Source organism: Chroicocephalus ridibundus, unplaced genomic scaffold (assembly GCF_963924245.1).
Source record: "Chroicocephalus ridibundus unplaced genomic scaffold, bChrRid1.1 SCAFFOLD_26, whole genome shotgun sequence".
NCBI lineage: Eukaryota > Metazoa > Chordata > Aves > Charadriiformes > Laridae > Chroicocephalus > Chroicocephalus ridibundus.
In genome coordinates, this window is record NW_026961775.1 from 566,105 (window position 1) to 584,378 (window position 18,274).

At 52.2% G+C, this 18,274-nt stretch overlaps 2 protein-coding genes across 2 annotated transcripts; one reads left to right on the plus strand and one right to left on the minus strand.

Annotated features, from left to right (window-relative positions):
- Positions 1 to 568: 568 nt before the first annotated feature.
- On the minus strand, positions 569 to 1,486 carry LOC134509727 (olfactory receptor 14A16-like; the record flags this gene model as incomplete). Its single annotated transcript, XM_063322334.1, has 1 exon — positions 569 to 1,486. A coding segment is annotated over exon 1 (906 nt), but the record flags the coding sequence as incomplete, so codon positions are not given.
- Positions 1,487 to 15,887: 14,401 nt separating this feature from the next.
- On the plus strand, positions 15,888 to 16,811 carry LOC134509655 (olfactory receptor 14J1-like). Its single transcript, XM_063322236.1, has one exon. It carries the CDS (start codon positions 15,888 to 15,890, stop codon positions 16,809 to 16,811), a length of 924 nt encoding a protein of 307 aa, XP_063178306.1.
- Positions 16,812 to 18,274: the final 1,463 nt, after the last annotated feature.

Sequence of the window (18,274 nt, forward strand, 5' to 3'; positions counted from 1 at the left end):
GCCCCAGGGTGCTGCAGAGCTCTGGGCACTCACTCCACAGCCACAGCCCCTCTGAAGGGCACCGCAGCTGCTGGGGGGCAGAGGAGGGTCAGCCCCAGAGACGGGGGGCATTTGGGCACAAGGCAAAGGCAGTCAGTGGGCCCCTGTGTCCTCCTCCCCAGGATGTTCTGAGGGGTCTGCAGCCCCTCACTGCCATCCCCTCTCCCCAGCCCAGTGCAAGAGCCCTGGCCCTGGGGACCCTCAGGCAGCTCCTGCCGCCCCAGTGACAGAGTGGCACTGGGACAGCCTGCCCCAGGCTGCTGCAGCCAGAAAGGTCTTCTCATGTCCCGTTTATTCAGCCCTGCTGCTGATGGGTCTCAGGAAAAGAAGTGTTAGCTGGTTCATGTATTTTATTTAAACACACAGAGAGACTAACTCTTCATTTACATATATATTTTTTGTCACAGACGAGAGGTGAAAAGTTAAGGAGGAGGGGAGGAATAGTGAATGCGTGTCACAACAGATACGGGAATCCTTTGCAGAGGAAGGTACACAGTCTATGGCTGATGAAAAAATGTCCAGTCAGTTTCCTCAGGGCATCCTTGAGCTCCTGGTTCTTCATGCTGTAGATGAGGGGGTTCACTGCTGGAGGCACCACCGAGTACAGAAATGACAGCACTAGGTCTAGAACGGGCGAGGTGATGGAGGGGGTCTTCAAGTAGGAAAAAAATGAAGTACTGATAAACAGTGAGACAATGACCAGGTGAGGGAGGCACGTGGAAAAGGCTTTGTGTCGTCCCTGCTGTGAGGGCATCCTCAGCACAGCCCTGAAGATCTGCACATAGGACACCACAATGAAAACAAAACACGTAAAGAATAAACAGGCACCAAACACAATAAGCCCAACTTCCCTGAGGTAGTCCGAGTCTGTGCAGGAGAGCTTGAGGATCTGGGGGATTTCACAGAAGAACTGGTCTAGGCCATTGCCTTGGCAGAGAGATATTGAAAATGTATTAGCTGTGTGCAGCAGAGCATGGAGAAAGCCACTGCCCCAGGCAGCTGCTGCCATGTGGACACAAGCTCTGCTGCCCAGGAGGGACCCATAGTGCAGGGGTTTGCAGATGGCAACATACCGGTCATAGGCCATGACGGTGAGAAGATAAAACTCTGCTGCCATGAAGGTGAGAAATAGAAAGAGCTGTGCAACACATCCCGAGAAGGAGATGGCCCTGGTGTCCCAGAGGGAGTTGGCCATGGCTTTGGGCAGAGTGGTGGAGATGCAGCCCAGGTCGAGGAGGGCGAGGTTGAGGAGGAAGAAGTACATGGGGGTGTGGAGGCGGTGGTCACAGGCTACGGCAGTGATGATGAGGCCATTGCCCAGGAGGGCAGCCAGGTAGATGCCCAGGAAGAGCCAGAAGTGCAAGAGCTGCAGCTCCCGCGTGTCTGCGAATGCCAGGAGGAGGAAGTGGGTGACGGAGCTGCCATTGGACATCATCTCCCTCTGCACATGGGGGCCTGTCCAAGAAGGAAACAGCAGTGAAGAGCGAGGACAAACACCTCTGAGCAGAACCTGTTGCATTTGTCACAGTAACGTCCTTGGAGATGGGAACCAGGAGTGATCGCAGGTTAAATCTCACTATGATATAAAAGAGCTTTTGACCACTGTCACTCCCAGGTCCCCTGGCTGCAGAACAGAGCTGGGGGGGTTGTTTTGTTTATTTTGATCCTGTTACCCCTGGCCCACTTGAGGAGTCATGTTTGAAGGTAGAAATCCCTGGCCTTTCTGCTACCCTACGAGTGCTATTGTGAGAGTCCTGGGAGGCAATAGGACAGTCCCTTAGTGCCGAAGGAGGAGAGCTGGTCTCTCCATCCGTCCTGCTCTCAGCTGCTTTTTGCCAGCACTGCTTTGGTCTGGAGGATGATCCCATGGAGAGCAGAGGAGTCCAGTTCCAAAGTGCAGATCTCCAAACTCCCCTCCCCAGGGAAGAGCTGTCAGCTTTTGGATGCCCAGAAGATGGGGTGCCCTTTGTGAAGAGTTAACGTTATCCCCACCCCATGGACTGCATTGCCTAGAGACCCAGAGGTTAGAAGAGGCCTTGGGTACCAGGGACACATCTGCATGGCAGGACCTGCAGGGTCAGTGGCTGAGCTGCTGATGAAGCCCCCACCCCAGAGAGACTGAAAACAAGAGCAACAGCAGCAGCAGAAGGGACGGGTGAAGAAGCAAGGAGAAATGCCCCGATGCTTCTGCCAAGGGAAACAAGGCCAGGGAGGGACAGAGGGTGGTCAGGAGAGTCCCTTCTGCTGCAGCTACGGCCACAGATGAGGCAGCTGCTGCCCTAGATCCCACATCCTTGAGGGCAGAAGCTCACTGGGCAGGGTTAGAGTTGGCACTGGCAGGAGGCAGAGCTCCTCTGAAGCACCGGGACCCTGCTCTGAAGGACAGCCCCGGGCACCCCTGGCTGCACACCCGCCTTCATGCCCCTGCAACCATCCCCAGGAGAAGGCAGCCACCGTGTCCTGTCCCTCTGACGGTGCTGCAGGGAAGCCCTGCTCTGCAGCACACCCTTCTCCTCCTCTACACCAGAGAAAGATCCCACAGGCTGTGGGCTACGACAGCTTTATGAGAACCCTTCAGGATCAGCAGCGGCATTGCCCTGCAGCCTCACACTTACCGGGCAGAGGGCTGGGAAGCTTCCTCCCACAGTGAGCTCTCAGCTCTCCTCCCCATCACGACTGCCTTCACGCTCTCTCTGCGTTGATGGTCCCATCCTCGGTGCCTGCAGGCAGCGCCCTCAGCCCTGCTGCCTGCTTCACATCAGCTTCCTTTGTCCCAAGAGCCCGGCCCAGCTCAGCACCAGAGGAGCAGCCCAAGGCATTTTAATGACCCCTCGGGTGGGTTTGGGGTGGAGTCCCTGAACCTCAGACACTGAGGAAACTTCTCAAGAAGAGAAACCCAGATGTAAACTCCAAGGTTTCTTGGAGTGTTAATGGGTCCCACTGAGGACCATTACCAACAAAGCCTCCCCAGGGGCTCGTTAGAGCACAAAACTGGAGGCAATAATGACAGGTAGGTAAAGGGAAATTAAAGGTGGCTCTGATGCTGAGCAAACCTAAAGGTGTTGCTCCTTCAGTGTCCCATACCTGCACCTCTTTCTTTGAAGGCACCCAATTGTCTTTTTGATTTCACCCCAATATCTCACTACCCTTACTGATATCTCTCCATCCTCCCTGGCTGTTCCTGGAAAGACAAAGCCATGGGCTGGTCCAGCCACCCCCTGGGTGTCCTCTTGTACCACAGCACTGCCCTCGGGGTGACAGTTTCTTCTGGTCATTTCTGGTCTCAACCTCCCAATCCAAACTTTGTGGCATCCTTCTTTTCTCCTGCTTTTTTTTTCCACCATGAAGAAAAGCTCAGCATCTCTGAAACCACCCTTCAAGCAGTTACAGGTCATGGCTGTGACGCTCTGAGCCCCCACTTCACCAGGCTGAAGGAGACCAGGACCCTCAGCCTCCCCTCACGGGGCGTGTGCTTGAGGCCATGAATCCCATATTGGCAGAGCTTCTCTGGACACTCTCCATTCCTCCCCACTTGTCTAGAACAGGAAGCCCCAGTGACAGGCACACGAGCCCCGAGGTGGCCACTCCAGGTTTCAGTGCAGTGAGATGACAGCTCCCCTGGTGTGGGTGACCCACACTCCTCCTAATGCAGCGCCCTCCCTACAATATGCACCCACTCTTCCAGCAGCCTTACTTTTCCAGTCACGCAGACACTTCTGTGGGATGTGGCAATTCTGTCTGAGGTTATGGAAACCTCTGCTTTTCTCTTACTTCCCTTCCTGTCAATTTCTCCAACTGAATGTGGCGCTTTTGTTCAGGTTTCTCAATGTCTTAAGAATTCCTAAAAACCTTCTAGTTGGCTTAACTTGAATTTTTTTCTCTACTCCCATTTCCTCTGATTTCCCCATTGGTTAGCTAAACCAGAGAGACTACTAATGTGCGTCTCTGCTAATTCTCATCAGGTCTTTCCTGCTGCTTTTTTAATGCCCTGTTATTTTTGTGTATTTTTCCAGATATCTGTAAAACTAAATCTTCACGTGGTGTTAGCTCTCATAGAGACTGTGAATTTGAATCTGAGGTCTTTACTTTTTCCCTTTGCTGTATTGAGTGCCACCGACTTTGGTTTAATACAACATTTTCAGTTGACCTTCAGTTTTACTCTAGACTCCCAGGGTGAGATTCACTTCTAACTTTAGAAGTCTACAATGGCAGCTAAAGAAGATTTTCTACACAGTTGTGGAGATGTATAGAAACACCTGCTTTTGAGGTTTTAAAGATCATTTGGTACCAATAATGCACTACTTTTTGCAAAAAGGGATATATCTTAGCTATATCGGTTAACTTTTATGCCTGTTTAGAATCATAGAATGTGTTGGGTTGGAAGGGACCTCTAAAGGCCATCTACTGCCACCCCCCTGCAGTCAGCAGGGACATCTTCAACTAGATCAGGTTGCTCAGAGCCTCATCAAGCCTGGCCTTGAATGTCTCCAGGGATGGGGCCTCCACCCCCTCTCTGGGCAACCTGGGCCAGTGTCTCACCACCCTCCTGGTAAAGAACTTCTTCCAAACGTCTAATCTAAACCCGCTCTACTCTAGTTTAAAACCGTTTCCCCTCATCGCTACATGCCCTTGCAAACAGCCCCTCCCCCGCTTTCTTGTAGGCCCCCTTCGGGTACTGGAAGGCCGCTATCAGGTCTCCCTGGAGCCTTCTCTTCTCCAGGCTGAATCATGGAATCACAGAATGATGGAATTTTGAGGGTTGTAAGGGAACTTAAAGATCATCTAGTTCCAACCCCCCTGCCATGGGCAGGGGCATCTCCCACTAGATCAGGTTGCTCAGAGCCCCATCCAGGGCTTCCACCACCTCTCTGGGTAACCCGTTCCAGTGTCTCACCACCCTCCTGGTTAAGAACTTCTTCCTGACGTCCAGTCTGAATAGTCCCGTCTCCAGTTTTAATCCATTCCCTCTAGTCCTACCATTACCCGACATCCTAAAAAGTCCCTCACCAGCTTTCTTGTAGGCCCCCTTAAGATACTGGTAGGCCACTAGAAGGTCTCCTCAGAGCCTTCTTTTCTCCAGAATGAACAACCCCAGCTCTCTCAGTCTGTCCTCATAGGAGAGGTGCTCCAGCCCTCTGATTATCCTTGTGGCCCTTCTCTGGACGTGTTCCAGCATGTCCATATCTCTCTTGTAGTAGGGGCTCCAGAACTGGATGCAGTACTCCAGGTGGGGTCTCACGAGAGTGGAGTAGAGGGGGAGAATCACCTCCCTCAACCTGCTGGCCACACTTCTCCTGATGCAGCCCAGGAGACGATTGGCTTTCGGGGCTGCTAGTGCATGCTGATGGCTCATGTGCAGCTTCTCTTCTACCAGCGCCCCCAAGTCCTTTTCTTCAGGGCCGCTCTCAAGCCAGTCACTGCCCAGCCTATATCGGTGCTTGGGATTGGCCCGACCCAGATGGAGGGCCTTGCACTTGGTCTTGTTGAACTTCATGAGGTTGGCATGGGCCCACCTCTCCAGCCTGTCAAGGTCCCTCTGGATGGCATCCCTTCCCTCCAGCCTGTCAGCCGCCCCACACAGCTTGGTGTCGTCGGCAAACTTGCTGAGGGTGCACTCTACGCCACTGTCCATGTCGCTGACGAAGATGTTAAACAAGACCGGTCCCAGTACTGATCCTTGAGGGACTCCACTTGTCACTGGCCTCCACTTGGACATGGACCCATTGACAGCCACTCCTTGGGTGCAGCCGTCAAGCCAGTTCTTTATCCACTGAATTGTCAGTCCATCAAGCCCATATTTTATCAGCTTGGAGACCAGGATGTCATGCGGGACAGTGTCAAAGGCTTTGCTCAGGTCCAGGTAAATGACGTCAGTTGCTCTCCCCTTGTCTATTGATGTTGCAACCTTCTCATAGAAGGCCACCAGGTTTGTCAGGCACGATTTTCCCTTGGTGAAGCCATGTTGATTGTACCAATTACCTCTTCATTATTCTTCTGCCTCAACAGTGCCTCCAGGAGGATCTGCTCCATAATCTTACCAGGCACGGAGGTGAGACTGACTGCTGAACAACCCCAGGTCCCTCTGGATGACATCCTGTCCCTCTGGCATGTCAACCACACCACTCAACTTGGTGTCATCGGCAAACTTGCTGAGGGTGCACTTGATCCCACTGTCTAAATCATTGATGAAGATATTAAACAGCACCTGTCCCAAGACGGATCCCCGAGGGACACCACTTGTTACCCCTCTGCATCTGGACATCGAGCCGTTGAGCACTGGATGACCACCTCTGGATGCAACCCTTCAGCCAGTTCCTTATCCACCGAACAGTCCTCCCATCAAATCCGACTTTACCTCACTGCCATGACTTTTCCAACATCATGGAGATGTCTTGGCAACTACATCAGCCAATTCCCTCAGGGCTCTGGGGTGCATCAGGCCCCATGGACTTTTGTATGTTCAGGTTCCTCAGGTGGTCACAAACTTTGTCTTCACTTACAGTGGGAGGGACTTTGTCCCCCAGGTCCCCGTCTTGAAGTCCTTCAACTTGGGAGGTGTGAGGAGAGAGGCTGGCAGTGAAGACTAAGGCAAAAAAAAAAAACTCAGCCTTCTCCTCGTCTGTTGTTACCAGTTTGCCATTCTCAGTCATCAGGGAGGGCAGGCTTTCTTTAACCTTCCTTTTCTGCTTTGACCAGCAGGTCCCAACTCAGCCATGCTGTTCTCTTCCCTTTCTTGCTTGATTTCTTACACCTGGGGATCGAGAGCCCTTGTGCTCTATGGAAAGCATCCTTGAAGATCTGCCAGCTCTCTTCTGCCCCCTTGTCCCTGAGGACCATTTCCCAGGGGGTCCTATTGACTAACTCCACGATGATCCGGAGGTTTGCTTTCCTAAAATTCAAGGTCCTGACTACGCTCCTTGTCTGACACGTATCCCTTAGCACTGTGAACTCCACCAGTGCGTGGTCACTGCACACCAGGCTGCCTCCAATCTTGACATCCCCAATGAGCTCACTCGCATTGGTGACTGTCAGGTCCAGTATGGCATCCCCTCGGGCAGGGCTGTCTATTTCCTGTCTTAGGAAGTTATCGTTGAGGCACTCCAGGAACCTCCTGGATTGTCTACAGCTCACCGTGTTACTTTTCCAGCGGGTGTCAGGGTGGTTGAATCCCCCAGTAGGACGAGGGCCTTAGAGCGTGATGCCTCCTGTAGCTGCAGGAAGAAGGCTTCATCAGCAGGTTCCCCTTGATCTGGTGGCCTGTAGTAGACACCAACCACCAGGTTCCCCTTGTTGCCTCGGTCTCTAATGCCTACCCATAAGCTTTTGACTTCCTCTTGGCTGTTCTTTAGGGACATCTCTTCACACTCTATCCCTTGCTTAACAGAGAGGGCAACACCTCTGCCCCTCCTTCCTCAACAGCTTGTAGCCATTGATAGCCACACTCCAGCCATAGGATTCGTCCCACCAGGTTTCAGTAATGGCCACTAGGTCATAGCTTTCCAGCAGCATGGTAGTTTCCAACTCCACCTGTTTGTTACCCATGTTGCGTGCGTTTGTGTAGAGGCACTTCAGCTGGGCCGTTGCCTCTGTTACCTTCTTAGAGGAGATGACCTTGAGGTGTTTCACGGGTGTTTCCCTGTTGACTCCAAGAACCTCAGAAGCCCCTGGCTCATCTCTGTAAGACTTTGACTATGATGCAGTGTTCCCAGCATGCCTCTGGGCAACAGGTCGAAGGTCCTTACTAGTGCCCCATCCCTCTAACCCTGACGTGTTATCCCACAGCTGGTCACAGACAAGCCTGATATTATCATCCCCCTCCCCCTTCACATCTAGTTTAAAGCCTTGTCGATCAGCCCCACAATCTCTTGAGCAAAGACCGTCTTCCCCCTTTGAGATAGGGGTCTCCCAGGTGATGCCAGCAAGCCCGGTGCCATGTAGGCCATCCCATTGTCAACAAAAATGAAATTGTGGCTGTGACACCAGCCATGGAGCCATGTATTAATAGACTGGATCCGTCTGTTTCTTCCAATGTCACTGCCTGCAACTGGAAGGAGTGAGGAAAAAATAACCCGTGTCCCAGATTCCCTCACCAACCTTCCCAAGGCCCTGAAGTCCCCCTTGAATGGTCTTGGTCTATGAGGCGCAGCTTCCTCTCCACCTACAAGGAGGATCAGTAATGGGTAATAGGCTGAGGACTGTATCAAGCGAGGAAGTTTCCTGGTGATGTCCTTCACCCGGGCTCCAGGAAGACAGCAGACTTCTCTATGAGGAGGATCTACCCGGCATATTGGACCCTCTGGTCTCCTCAGGAAGGAGTCACCAACGACCATAACCCTTCTTTTCTTCCTTGGGGTTGTGGTTGTGATACGGGCAGTACGCCATTCTGACTGTGGAGACATCTCTGGTGTGGACTGCCCATCATCCACATCCTCATTTGACTGGTCTTCCTCAACCAGAACCTCATATCTGTTCTTCAGAGGTACCGGGGTGGGGGACAAGGTGGGCAAGGAGGGAGTTCGCCTGCTGCCCTGACCATGAATTTCCCTCCATTCACTCTTTCCATTAAGGCTTCTGCCTTCTGCCTGACAGGTCAGGATACAGGGGTCCCTGGATCCCGGTGACTTTCTGATGGGTGCTCCTGCTTCTGTTTCAAGGAGGGCAGAGCCTGGCTCCACCAGTCTGTGTCTTGTTCAGCCTCCCTAATGCTCCTTAACCTTTCGACTTCCTCTCACAGCTCTGCCACCAGGCTGAGCAGATGGTTCACCTGTTCACAAGGCACACAGCAGCTGTTACAGCTGCCCCGCGTTACCAGTGAAAGGCTCTGGCACCCCCTGCAGCCTGTGACCTGGATGGCTGTATGTTCCTGTGGGAGCTCTCTCTGGGTTCCCACATCCATCCTGGCTAAGGTTGAGAGCACGACCTTCTGCCGGGTGGAGACCAGAGCTAAACTCCATCCGAGAGGGTGATGACCGCCTTGTTGTGGTGCTCCCCGGTGACGCCCTGGGTGATGCCCATGCGCTGCGTGCTTACTCAGTGCGCAGTGACCAGGTCGCTGTGCTCCCAAAAGGCTTCTTTTATGAGGGGGAAAGTGGTCCCAGAGAGTACGCCTCCTTTAGATCTGCCGCCCGTGGTGCTGGCTCTGCCCACACCTCCTCAGCAGACCACCCACGAGCGGCCGGTTTCCAGCACAGGCTGGCTGCTTTTCCCTGCTTCAAAAAGCCCCCAAAGGAGCCCCTCGCTGGCCCTTTTTGCTATGATTCCTTTCCCCAGTGCGGACTTACCTGCACAGAGATGGTCACCTCAGCGACTTTCTGTGTGTGCAACTCGATTTAGGAATGCATTGTAAGTCTTGTGGTTGCGAGTGTCTGATTTGATTCAGGAAAATGTCGTACGTGTCCGGTGAACCTTTCCTTTTTTGAATCTTTAAATATGTCACTGTGTTGGTTATAGCAAATTTTGATAAATCACTTTGAGAACTGGCAAATGATGAAATATTGTTAGAATCGTATGGCGTAACCCCGTGTTACTAAATCTGAAATTGCTGCCACCTCAAAGTTGGGCAGGATCCCAAATCAACATTCACAACGAGACTGGACATGAGGAGAAAGAAATGTCCCATGAAGGACAGTGCTGTGACTCCTGAGGTCACCCAGAGGGAGCCTGGATCAGCGCAACGCTGGGTGTTCCAAGGAACAGGCAGGGAGGAAGAAGAGCTGTCAGGAAAGGCGAGGAGATGCCCCAGTGGGAGCAAGGGGAGGAAAGAGGTTGGGTGTCCACAGCCTGCAGGTCTTTGTCCCCTTGGCTGTGGCTGTTGTCTTTGCTACCAAGGCCTGAAAGGAGACACCTTAATCTCACGGAACCGGGGCCTCACTGCTTCCTCGCACCCCCCAGGGAGGCCGGGAGGTGTGGTGCCGTTGTCCTTCACTCGGCATTGCACACCCCACACCTCACTGCCCCGGGAGGAGCCCTGAGCCAGTGTGAGGGACAGGATCCCCCTTCCCAGGGCTGGCCACTTGGCGGGATAAAATACATCACGGCTTTACTCAGCATCAGCTCCACCTGCACAGTGCCTTTGCCTCCCTGTAATCACAGCCTCCAGTTGCCTGCTCGAACAAATCCATGGGGAGGCTTGGTCTGTCATGGCCCTCAGTGGGGACAATTAATGCTCCAAGACACTTTGGCGTTTGCTTCGGACTTGAATTCCTGCACAGGTTGTTCAAGCTCCTCTCAGTATCTGGCATTCCTGGGCTCAGCAGCAAATGCCCCATGGGGCTCGTTAAAGTGCAGAAAGCCCTAAGGAGCCACAGCTCTTGCATGATTTTCTTCAGGGCTTCTAGCCTGGTACAGCTCAGTGGAGAGGTCTCAGGAGTCTACTTAAAGTGGAAGGTTTCAAGAAGTACTTAATAAAAAGGTAATGTTTAATTTGGAAAGGGCTTTTCATTAGTCTTTTTATTTTTCCAGAGGAAATGCTTGCAGCTTTCTCCAACTGATACTGAACCAGAGGGTCTCCTAAGGAGGACCGGAGAGGTAGCAACTGCCATCTCCTCGAGGTCCCCCACTGTATGGACAACTTGCCCCCCCACCTCCTCCTCCCCACCATTTCTCTTGGGGCTGCCTGGGACTTGCATTCTTTTCCTACATCAGACTTGTGCGCTGAGTCTGCAGCTGAATGTTCACAGCTCCTTTGCACCAATTCCTGCCCGATTCCCCCGGGAGACTTGGCTGTAAATAGACAACGGATTCTTATTAAATTTGAACAGCCAGAAGGAAAAAATGATACCAATTAATTAAAGAAACCCAATGCATTCCTCCACTATATGCCAAGTCCAAGCCTCCAATAAGCTCCACCTTCCTCAAACGACTAATATAAAAGAAATATGTTGGAGAGATTGATAGGAAATTCTAAATATATGCACAGTTAGTGAGTTGGCTAAAGAGACAGTGTGGCAGATTAAGTAAACTGTGCCTTATTCTTGGCCAAATTTCCATCCCAGAGCCTTGTCACCAACTCATGTCTCTAGTGGTGTCCCTGCCCATGTCACATTATGTGCTTGTTAAACAAAACTTTTCTTCTCCAGCAAACTCTAGCAAAACTCTTCCTTGGAGACAGTCTCTCCTCAAAGTCCCCTTGCAACCATACGGTGAATTGAGATGCAAGAATAAACTCATTACAGTTCCTTCACGTTAACAAGCTCCCAGGGGAAAGTCACGCAGTGTGGAGGGCCCTGGCGGGAATAAAGAGCCTTGGAGGTTCAGCAGGGTCTGCTGAGGGCTGTGGGTGACGAAGCTGCTTCAGGAAATGGAAGCGTGCCTCCCTGGGGGCTGATTGGAGCAGAAAACCAGAGGCAGTGATTTCAGGGTGACAAAGAAAGGAGGCAGAGACATCCTGTGTGCTGTAGACCCTGGATATGCCCTGTCAAGCCAAGGGGCCCAGTGCTAATCCCCAGCTCATTGCAATGGGGATGCTTTTGGCCATCACCACATGAGCTTTCCCTCTGCTCACCACCAGGGCCCATACATGCTGAGTGCCTTCCACACTCTTGCCCCTCAGACTCGGCACGACGCAGCTCCCCCTAAGCCTTTGCCTGGACCCTAACCCTAATCCCTCACCTGCAGCTCTCATCTGTAGCCCTTCCCTGAACACTAACGCCAAAGCTGAAACCCTCACCACATGCCTCACGTCCAAAGCTGTTAGAGTGGGTCAAGAGATGGATCACCAACAATCATTGGAGGGACAGAAGATCTCTCCCAGGAAGAGAAACTGAGAGAGTTGAAGTTGTTAAACGTGGAAACAAAAAAGTTCCAAAGAGACGTTCTTTCAGCCTTTCAATGCATGAGGGAGGCTTATAACAGAGAGAGAGAGAGAGATTTTAGCAGGGCCAGTAATTTCAGGACAAGGGGCAATGGCTTTACACTGAAGGAGGGTAGATTTAGACTGGACATCGGGAAGAAATGTTTCAAAATGAGGGTGGTGAGACACTGGAAAAGGTTTCCCATAGAAGCTGTGGTTTCCCCATCATGGGAGGTGTTCAGGGTCAGGTAGGGCGGGGCTTTGAGCATCCTGATCGAGTCGCAGATGTCCCTAAAATACAGGGATTGGACTAGATGACCTTTCAAGGCCCCTTCAAACCCAAACCATTCTGTGATACTATGAGGGCAGGCGTGGCTACACCAGGCAGCCCTGTGCCCCTCTCCTCAGACTCACTCCTCACCTCGTCCTCTCCCACTTTGCCCTTTCTCCTTGAAAAGCTTGAGGAGGTTTCTGTTGGCCACGTCCCCAGGTGTCTCAAGGTCCCTGTGCACTGAAGCTCCAGAACGTCAGCATTTAAAATGCATGTGCAGATGGCTCATGCTGATTCATGGTTCCTCTAAGACAACTTGAGTAGCTGTAGGACAGCAGAGGTCAGAAAAGGGGTTACTAGTGTAATGGACGTCATGATGAAGGTGGAAAGTGCCACTGTCACAAACTCAGAAACGCCAAGGGAAGGGCCAACAAGGAAACGGTGAAAAAGAGTTGGCTGTTTGTATGGGAGGTGACGAGGATGATCCAAGAGAAGAATTTGAGAGTGGAAGAAGAGTGGAAAAGGGAACGAAACGTTAATAGAATCATAGAATTGGCTTGGTTGGGAGGGACCTTTCAGATCACCTAGTCCAACCATCAACCTACCTCTGACAAAAGCCATCACTACACCATATCTCTAAGCACTATGTCTGCCCGTCTTATATTATTGTTCCGTGGCCTTGCCTTGTGACGAATAGCAGATATGGGAACGAGATAGCACTACGGAACAGATAAGCTGCCTACTTGCTTACTACGAAACAGATAAGCGGCCTACTCACTACCTGAGCCAACATTTCATCAAATTTTGATGAAATTTTGTCCTTTGTGCGAACTTTGCTCATTACAACGTACCAAAACACACCTCCATCCCAGAGGCTACCCACCCCCAAGGTGCGACCACTCCTCCTTGAGTACACCAATCATAATAAAAGAATTTATGACTAAAGTCACTCAAACTCCACTTTGAAGATAAAATAAATAGTATAAAAATAGCCCGAGAGAGGGGGGATATCGGGGAAGACACCATTGCGAACAAGTCAGGAGAATTCCATCACTAACTTCTGGGACCAGTCAACGGGCTGAGCCTTTCTTCCCCGCCATAGGGACGCCTTTGGGTAAGACTTAGATCATACCGAGTGTTTCCTCGGGAAACTTAGAAATCTCTCCAGAGAATCTCTCTCCTACATTTATAGCCAGGCTGTATTGTATATAACTTCAATGTGCCTTTTCTATATTTAACAATATCGTTATTTGCACATGCTTTGCAGACAGTGTATTTATCACTGTCAATCCTATATACCTGTTGTTTAAATAAACTGCACTGTTTCAGTAGCTGGACGTTTCGGTTTCTCACTGAACGCGACCAAAGACTGGAGAGTGGCCGTGCTGGTTCAGGAGCACGACTAGACTGAAGGTGCAGTCCACTATCAGTGTGTCCAAACCGTAACAGTTTAATACATATTAAACGCGATTGGACTGATAGTGCTGGATTGGGCATCACTCCGAATTTAAACCCAGCTGCACCTGGTCCCCCACCTCGGTGAGGAGTGTTAGAACACAAGGGGGTTTATCTTCTGCCAAAACCGCTTTGCCCCTTTTCATGCAACAGGAGGGACCTTTCAGATCACCTAGTCCAACCACCAACCTACCTCTGACAAAAACCATCACTAAAACATAGCTCTAAGCACTATGTCTGCCCATTTTTTAAATACCTCCAGAGGTGGTGCCTCAACCACTTTCTGGGCAGCCTGTTCCAATGCTTAATAACCGCTTCAGTGTAAAATTTTTTCCAAATATCCTCAGCCTCCATTTCTCCAGGCTAAACAATCCCAGCTCCCTCAGCCACTCCTCATAAGATTTATCCTCCAAATCCCTCACCAGCTCCTTTGCCCTTCCCTGGACCCGCTCCAGCACCTCAATGTCTTTTTTTGTGGTGAGGGGCCCAAAACTGGACACAGTACTCCAGGTGGGGCCTGACCAGTGCTGACTCCAGGGGGACAGTCACTTCCCTACTCCTGCTCACCACACTGTTCCTGATAAAGGCCAGGATGCTGTTGGCCTTCTTGGCCACCTGGGCACACTGCTGGCTCATATTCAGCCGGCAGTTGACCAACACCCCCAGGTAATTTTCTGCAGGGCATCTCTCTAGCCACAGCCTGTAGTGGAGACGATCAAGGGAGTTGGCAAGGCTGAAAGCCCCCAACACTGCTTATGTCTTTCTCCTCTTGGCTGTGGCTGTTGTCTGTGCCACCAAGGCTACCAGAAGACACCTTATCCTTACAGCACTAGGGCCTTAGCGCCTCCTCTTCCCAACCCGGGAGCCGTCATTCTGTCTTTCTGCCCTTGGCATGGCACGTCCTCCCATCACAATGCCCCAACAAGAGCCCCGAGCTGTGCTTGTGGGGCAGGACCTCCCTTCCCAGGGGCTGGAGGCCAGGGCTTGGTCCTTTGCCTTCCTCTCACACATTCAGCATTAGCCAGCATCAGAGACACCTCTCCATTGCCTTTGCCTACCTGCCCTCACTGCCTCCAGTTTTCCCTCGAACGAGCCCCCAGGAGCCTTTGGCAGTAATGGCCCTCAGTGGGACCCATTAACGCTCCAAGAAACTTTGGAGTTTGCATCTGACGTTGACTTCTGGAGAGGTTTCATCAGCTTCTCCTGTGTCTGAGCTTCATGAGCTCAGCACCAAAACCACCAGAGAGGGCATTAAAATGCCTTGGGCTGGTCATGCTCAGTACAGAAATGGGGGTTGGCCGGGCGGCAGGAATCCGTGTTCGCTGCTCGGGATGGGCATCGGGGGGTAAGCAATTGTACTGCATCACTCCTGGTTTCCTATATTATTTTACAATGATTGTTAGTTTCTTTCCCGTTACTGGTCTATCAAACTGTCTGTATCTCAACCCATGAGACTTTATTCCTTTTTCTCCCTCTTCTCCCTATCCCTCTGCAGTGAGTGTGGGAGGAGTGAGTGAAGAGCTGCGTGGTCTTTCCCCCCAAACAAGGCTGAGGAGTGAGCTGGCTCTGCTCATGTCACTGCAGCATTAGGACAAGCAGGAGTTTCCTTGAGGTTTTCCTGCAGGAATATGCTGAGCAGCTCCTCTGCATTACAAGTGGATTACAGATGAGGTAATGTCCTGGTTCCGGTGGGGATAGGGTTAACTTTACCTGGTATTCCATGCCATGTGAGCCACGCGCACCCTGAGCTGCCGGGGGAGGGGGCAGGAAGTTGCTGCTTAAAAGCGGGCTGGGGCGTCCCAGGTCCGGCCAGTCGGCGAGCGGTGGGGAGCAGCGGTTCCGTAATCGCGTTTGTATATTCCCCTATCCGTGTTGTTGTTGTTGTTGTTTGCCTGTTCCCTTTGCTCTTCTGTTAAACTGCCTTTGTCCCAACCCAAGAGTCTTGCCTTTTCTTACGATCCTTCCTGTATTAGGAAGGCACGTGCGAGCGGCACGTGGTTCTTTGTTGCCATCTGAGGCTAAACCACGACAGGTAACTAGTGAATGGCAGAAGCTGTAACCCCTTTCCCAAATCCCCGCTGCTGTGGAGCAGGGATGACTCCTTGGGAGCCCACAAGCAGAGCTCTGCTCCTCACGGCACACTTGGCCAGCAACAATGAGAGCTCCAACAAGGGCAATGAAGAAAACTCCTGGAAAAAAGGACACAGGCAAAGTGTGTTTCCGGGGCTTGGGTTTGGAAGGGCAGGCAATGGGAAGAGATTTGCTCAGAGCTGTCCTGACTTGTGAGTGTGCTTTCCTCCTTTGGCAGTACCTCGGGAACAAAGGGATCCAATGTCCAATGGCAGCTCCATCACCCACTTCCTCCTCCTGGCATTCGCAGACACGCGGGAGCTGCAGCTCTTGCACTTCTGGCTCTTCCTGGGCATCTACCTGGCTGCCCTCCTGGGCAATGGCCTCATCATCACTGCCGTAGCCTGTGACCACCGCCTCCACACCCCCATGTACCTCTTCCTCCTCAGCCTCTCCCTCCTCGACCTGGGCTGCATCTCCACCACTCTGCCCAAAGCCATGGCCAACTCCCTCTGGGACACCAGGGCCATCTCCTTCTCGGGATGTGTTGCACAGGTCTTTCTATTTCTCACCTTGATCTCAGCAGAGTTTTATCTTCTGACAGTCATGGCCTACGACCGGTATGTTGCCATCTGCAAACCCCTGCACTATGGGTCCCTCCTGGGCAGCAGAGCTTGTGTCCACATGGCAGCAGCTGCCTGGGGCAGTGGCTTTCTCCATGCTCTGCTGCACACAGACAATACATTTTCAATACCTCTCTGCCAAGGCAATGGCCTAGACCAGTTCTTCTGTGAAATCCCCCAGATCCTCAAGCTCTCCTGCTCACAATCAGACTACCTCAGAGAGGTTGCGCTTCTTTCTTTTAGTATCTTTTTTGCTTTTCAGTGTTTTGTTTTCATTGTGGTGTCCTATGTGCAGATCTTCAGGGCTGTGCTGAGGATGCCCTCACAGCAGGGAAGACAGAAAGCCTTTTCCACGTGCCTCCCTCACCTGGCCGTGGTTTCCCTCTTTATTACCACTGGGGTGTTTTCCTACCTGAAGCCTCCCTCCATCTCCTCTTCATTCCTGAATCTAGTGGTGTCATTTCTGTACTCGGTGGTGCCTCCAGCAGTGAACCCCCTCATCTACAGCATGAGGAACCAGGAGCTCAAGGATGCCCTGAGGAAACTGATTGGACATTTTTAATCAGCCATGGACTGTGTACCTTCCTCTGCAAAGGATTCCCAGCACCTGGTGTGACAAGTCAAGCTTTCCTTATTCATCCCCTCCTCAGTAAGTATCCACCTTTCTTGCGTGACAGAAAAAAGTTGTGTAAATGAAGAGTCAGTCTCTCTGTGTGTTTAAATAAAATACATGAACCAGCTCCAACTTCTTTTTCTGAGACCCACCAGCAGCAGGGCTGAATAAACGGGAGATGAGAAGACCTTTCTGGCTGCAGCAGCCTGGGGCAGGCTGTCCCGGTGCCACTCTGTCAGTGGGGTGGCAGCAGCTGCCTGAGGGTCCCCAGGGCCGGGGCTCTTGCACTGGACTGGGGAGAGGGGTTGGCAGTGAGGGGCTGCAGACCCCTCAGAACATCCTGGGGAGGAGGACACAGGGGCCCACTGACTGCGTTTGCCTTGTGCCCAAATGCCCCCCATCTCTGGGGCTGACCCTCCTCTGCCCCCCAGCAGCTGCGGTGCCCTTCAGAGGGGCTGTGGCTGTGGAGTGAGTGCCCAGAGCTCTGCAGCACCCTGGGGCAGGCTCTGCTGTTGGGCCAGCGCAGACTGGGCTGGGATGGAGAGAGGGCAGGGGAGGTGGCAGAGCTTGGAGGGAGCTGGGCTGGGCTGGAAAGTGCACAGGAGGAAAAATCCTCGGAGTACGGCTTGTACCATGTGACCATGCGGGGTGAGGACTCACACCAGAGTGTTTGTGGTGCAGAGCCAGGGCTTGTGGAATTGGTGTCCGTCTCCAGGGTTTGGTAGTGGTGGGCCTGAAGGCATGGGCCTCTGTGAGAAGAGACCAGGGGCTGCTTCCGTGCCAGACAGAGATGGTTCCAGACGGCTCCAAAAGAAACCCACCGCTGGCCAAAACTGAGCCCGTCAACGAGGATGGTGGAACCTCTGTGAGAGTGTATTTAAGAAAGGACACAAGGGCTCGAGTGGGAGAGGAGTTAGGGAAAAACCAGTGTGAGAAACAGCCCTGCAAACACCAGGGTGAGTGAAGAAGGAGGGAGAGGAGGTGCTCCAGGTGCCAGAGCAGATGGTCTCCTGCAGCCTGTGGAGAATACCACAGTAGAGCAGGTATTTCCCTGCAGCCTAAGGAGAGGAGCACAGCGGAGGAGGTGATCCCTGCACTTGGTGGAGGACCCAACACTGGAGAGGTTGGATATTTCCTGAAAGAATTTCAGCTTGAGGAGAGCCCATGCTGTAGCAGGTTTATCTCAAAAGACTGTAACCAGTAAGTGGGACCCCATGGGAAAAGTGGTAGAAGGAAGGAGCAGCAGAGAGGAATTGGTATGGACTGACCAGGACCCCCGTTCCCCATCACCCTGCACTGCTCAGGGGGAAGGAGGGAGAGGAGTTGGGAACGAAGCAGCAAAGTTCAGCAAGGAAAAAAATGTGTGGGAGGAGGCTTTCCAGGTGATAAGGTCTTCCATCGGTCCTATGCTT

What these genes read in the sequence shown, in the direction of transcription:
- LOC134509655 (XM_063322236.1), top strand. Translation starts at nt 15,888, where the DNA reads ATGTCCAATGGCAGCTCCATCACCCACTTCCTCCTCCTGGCATTCGCA.